The sequence below is a fragment of the Humulus lupulus genome, chromosome X (assembly GCF_963169125.1).
Source record: "Humulus lupulus chromosome X, drHumLupu1.1, whole genome shotgun sequence".
Taxonomy (NCBI): Eukaryota; Viridiplantae; Streptophyta; class Magnoliopsida; order Rosales; family Cannabaceae; genus Humulus; species Humulus lupulus.
In genome coordinates this window covers 129,199,664-129,204,167 of record NC_084802.1, presented here as the reverse complement: position 1 = coordinate 129,204,167, position 4,504 = coordinate 129,199,664, and the positions used below count along the sequence as shown (strand labels likewise).

The 4,504-nt window shown below is 32.6% G+C and overlaps 1 protein-coding gene across 1 annotated transcript; it reads left to right on the top strand.

The window, feature by feature from the left end:
* Nucleotides 1-251: 251 nt before the first annotated feature.
* On the top strand, nt 252-1,181 carry LOC133806257 (uncharacterized). Its single transcript, XM_062244378.1, has 5 exons — nt 252-364; nt 445-546; nt 633-899; nt 982-1,029; nt 1,125-1,181. The coding sequence occupies exons 1-5, from the start codon at nt 299-301 to the stop codon at nt 1,179-1,181; spliced, it is 540 nt and encodes a 179-aa protein (XP_062100362.1). The 5' UTR covers nt 252-298.
* Nucleotides 1,182-4,504: the final 3,323 nt, after the last annotated feature.

Sequence of the window (4,504 nt, the reverse complement as noted above, 5' to 3'; positions counted from 1 at the left end):
AGACACTATTATCACCATTCACAGTCCACCAACCATCCCATCCCTGTTCAGGACGAGTTGTACTGTGTTTACTATTTCATTGCTAGAATACTGGTTCTGTATGTTTCTTTTACTGCTGGAGTGTTTACTGTTGGAGTGTTTATTACATACTCTTTTCTTTGCTGCCATAGTTACTGTTTTATTGCTAGAATACTGGTTTAGTTTTTTTGTTTTACTGTTGGAGTGTTTGGTATTCTGTATGTTCAATCGCTGGTTCATTTCTTATTTATTTTAGGCGATTAGCAATAAGTTTAAAGAGATGAGGAAGAAACAACTCCCACATACATGCAGCAGGAGAGGATATGCTCGAACAATGGATGACATGGTAAAAATTTAATAAATATTTTTGGTAGCTAAACATAAGAAAATATATGTTCTCTTTCTGAAAAATGTACTTGGATACAGAGTAGGGAAAGCTCAAAACCTGTAACAAGAGTTCAAGCTTTCTTAAAGACACACACAAAGAAGAATGGTGAACCTGTGAATGCACAAGCTGCTGAAGTTATTGTAAGTAATTTACCCTTTGTTTGTAGAAACATATGTATTCGTATGCACATAGACTTATTTAACAGTCAACTTGAAATGATTTATAGGAGAAGCTACAAGTTCTTGCAAATGAAAAACCAGATTCATGCACAACACAGAATACTGTACAAGATGCTCTCACTATCATATTTGGTCCTGACAAGAATGGTAGATCATTAGCTAATGGGAGGGGAGTAACTAATACAAAGTTAGCTATTCTAAGAGCAAGAGATGACCATATTTCACAATTGGAATCAAGTCAATGTGAGATGAAGAATAAAATGTCTGAGATGATGAATCTTATTAATACTATTGCAAAAAGTGTAAACATTCAGGTAAATTAAATTAATTGACTTCTGTTTATTTTACTCTATTCATTGAAAATTATAAATGACTAAATTATTCTCAAACTTGTAGGGGTTTACTCAACCAAGTGAAGCGGAGTCACACATGCCTTCTCCTATGGTAACTACAATTTTAATTACTACCTATCATTTCACTTTTAATTTTTTAAGTATCAATATTATCTATAAATAAATATATGTTTTATCATGTAACAGAGTGTTAATAATCTGAAGTTCACTCCTGAAAACAATGCTTGCAATTTACTTGATTGAAATGGAAGTGGAGAAATTGTTGCAGAAGGTCGATGGTCTTCTAGTGATCCTTTATGTGAGGTGCATCATCTTCGTCTTGGGCCTAATGCAATGAGAGTTTGGGTTGATGTTGCTAAGAAAACTGCTGCATATTTATGGAGACCAACATCACATATGAGTACAATTGAAGAAGCGGTTGGTTGCACTGCTGCTTGGCCTTCTAATAAACTTACAATGAGGTAAAATTTCATGCAACTTAAAAATGATTTATAAATAGTACAACAAATCAGCTGTAGTAACTAACTATATCATCAAAATATATAGGAAATGAACATAATGGATGAAATTCAATTGTTTCTTGGTAGATTTGGTACGTATCTTTGCACAAAATTAACTAATGAATGAACATGTGTTTTCAACTATTTTGGCTACATTTGTTTTCTTAATTTTATATATTTTTCACTCTTACAGGTGCACAACTAATGAATGAAGTGTAATATTTTGGAGGGATGCTCATGATCAACAAATTATGAATCAGTTTGTTTTAAAACTTTTGCTTATGTATTTTGTCTTGCAATATACTCGTACTTTTGGGATATTGATATTTTAGCTTTATGTAGCGAACATATTAAGAATATTTGAATTTATGTTAAGGTATAATTTTTAATGTGTTATATGTTTATCATTTGTTGAAATTATTCATATGTTAAAAGATAAAAAAGTATAAAAGTTTTTGTTATGCCATGAAATTGTTCATATGACAATTAATAAATGATTAATGATAACAATAAAGAAACGCTATTAAAGTAAGGATGATTACAAACAAAAAACGCTATTAAAAGTAAGGATAATTACAAACATAAAACGCTACAACTGATAACTAATTACATTCTTAAAACGCTATTGTATATCTTTACATAACAATTTAAAAACGCTATTCACAGTAAGTACGACTACAAACATAAAACGCTACGACTTATAATTAATGGCATTTTAAAAACGCTATTGTATATCTTTACATAACGTTTTAAAAACGCTATTAAAAGTAAATATTACTACAAACATAAAACACTATGGTTGATAACTAATTACATTTTAAAAACGCTATTGTATACCTTTCAACATCATTTCTGCATAACGTTTGAAAAATGCTATTAAAAGTAAGTATTTTCAATTTAACATAATCAATGACTACATACATAAAACGCTATGACTGACATCTAATTATATTTTTAAAACGCTATTATATATCTTTCAATAGCATTTTTACATCACAATTTAAAAACGCTATGAAAAGGTCCAGACTTTTAATAACATGGGATAATATAGCGTTTGTAATAACGCTATCGTTTGTTAAAGACAGCGTTTTAAAAACGCTATGGAATGCAGTTTTTCTTGTAGTGTGAGAATATTCTTTACTGGTGTCCAATGACTTAATCTAGGATTGGAATGATAATGGCTGACTATCCCGACTGCATAACAGATGTCAGGTCTAGTGCATAACAATGCATACATTAGACTACCTATTGAAGAGGCATAGGGATACTGTCTCATGTCCTCCTCTTCCTAAGGTGTTTGTGGACATTTTTCAATAGACAATTTAACTCCTGATCAGGTAGGCATAGTGCCCTTCATGGAGTTTTGCATGCCAAAGCGTTCTAGCACTTTATCAATATAAGTTGCTTGACACAGTGCCAATATTTTGTTATTTCGATCTCTACAGATCTTAATTCCAAAAACATATTTGGCTTCTCCCAAATCTTTCATTTGGATATGTTCAGCTAACAATGTCTTTACTTTTGATAATGTTTCTATGTCATTCCCAATGAGTAGAATATCATCAACGTAAAGAATGAGGAATACCATAATATTATCTTTGATTTGTTTGTAAACACAAGGTTCATCAACATTTTGATTGTTTCATCAAATCTAAGATTCCATAATCTCAAAGCATGTTTAAGTCCATAAATAGAATTAAGAAGCAAACTTTTTGCTCTTGTCCTTTAACTTCGAACCCTTTTGGTTGAGACATGTAAATTGTTTCGTCAAGATAGCCATTCAGAAAAGCTATTTTAACGCCCATTTTCCAAATCTCATAATACATGCATGCAACTATGGATAAAAGTATGCAGATAGATTTGAGCATGGCCACAAGTGAAAAAGTTTCTTCATAATCAACTCCTTCTCTCTGTGTGTAGCCCTTTGTTACTAGCCTTGCTTTGAAAGTCTCTACTTTCCCATTTGCTCCTCTTTTCTTCTTGAATATCCATTTGCAACCAATAGGTTTAACATTCTCAGATGGATCTTCAAGAGTCCAGACAGAATTTGAATACATCGATTCCATTTCATGGTCCATGGCTTTTAACCATTTTTTGTTGTCAGAATCTTCCATTGCATCTCTATAAGTCAATGGATCATCTTTGTCTGTGTCAGACACAAGCTTCTGAACTTCATGTTCATAGCGTATTGGTTGTTTACCAAACTTTCCACTACACTGAAGCTCTCTATTTTTCTAACAAGAACTAGCGATATCCTCTGACCCTTTTTCTATTGCCATTGCTGGTGATTGGTCTTGCTTACTTGAGACCATTTCCTAAAGTACGACTTTACTTTGAGGTTTGTGGTTATTTACATAGTCATGCTCTAGAAAAGTAGCATTCATAGATACACATGTTTTCTTATCTTTAGGACTATAAAATATACCACCTTTAGTTTCGTTGGAATATCCTACAAACATGCACACTTTAGTGCGTGATTCCAACTTACCAGTCTTTCCTTTAAGCACGTGTGCAGGACAACCCCATATACAGAAATGGTCTAAACTTGGTTTAGGACCATTCCATAATTCCAATGGTGTTTTATGAATAGACTTAGATGGAACAACATTGAGTATGTATAGAGCACATTTTATTACATAACCCCAAAATGTCAAAGGCAATGATGAGAAACTATCCTTCGATCTAACCATATCCAATAAGGTTTTGTTTCGCCTTTCTGAATCTCCATTTTGTTGTGGCATTCCAAGTGCAGTGAGTTGGGATTGAATTCCTTGCTCACACAAATGGTCCTCAAATTCATAATCTCAGTACTCTCCACCTCGATCTAATCGAAGTACTTTTAATGATTTACCTAATTGCTTTTCAGCTTCTGCTCGGAATTCCCTAAATTTATCATAGGTTTCAAATTTCCTTTGCATTAAATATCGATAACCATATCTTGAATAATCATCAATGAATGTGACAAAATATTCATAACCTCCTCTATCTTGGACATTTAGTGGATCACAAACGTCCGTATGCAGAAGTTGAAGCAGTTCTGTGGCTCTTGAACCTTTAGCAGAGAAG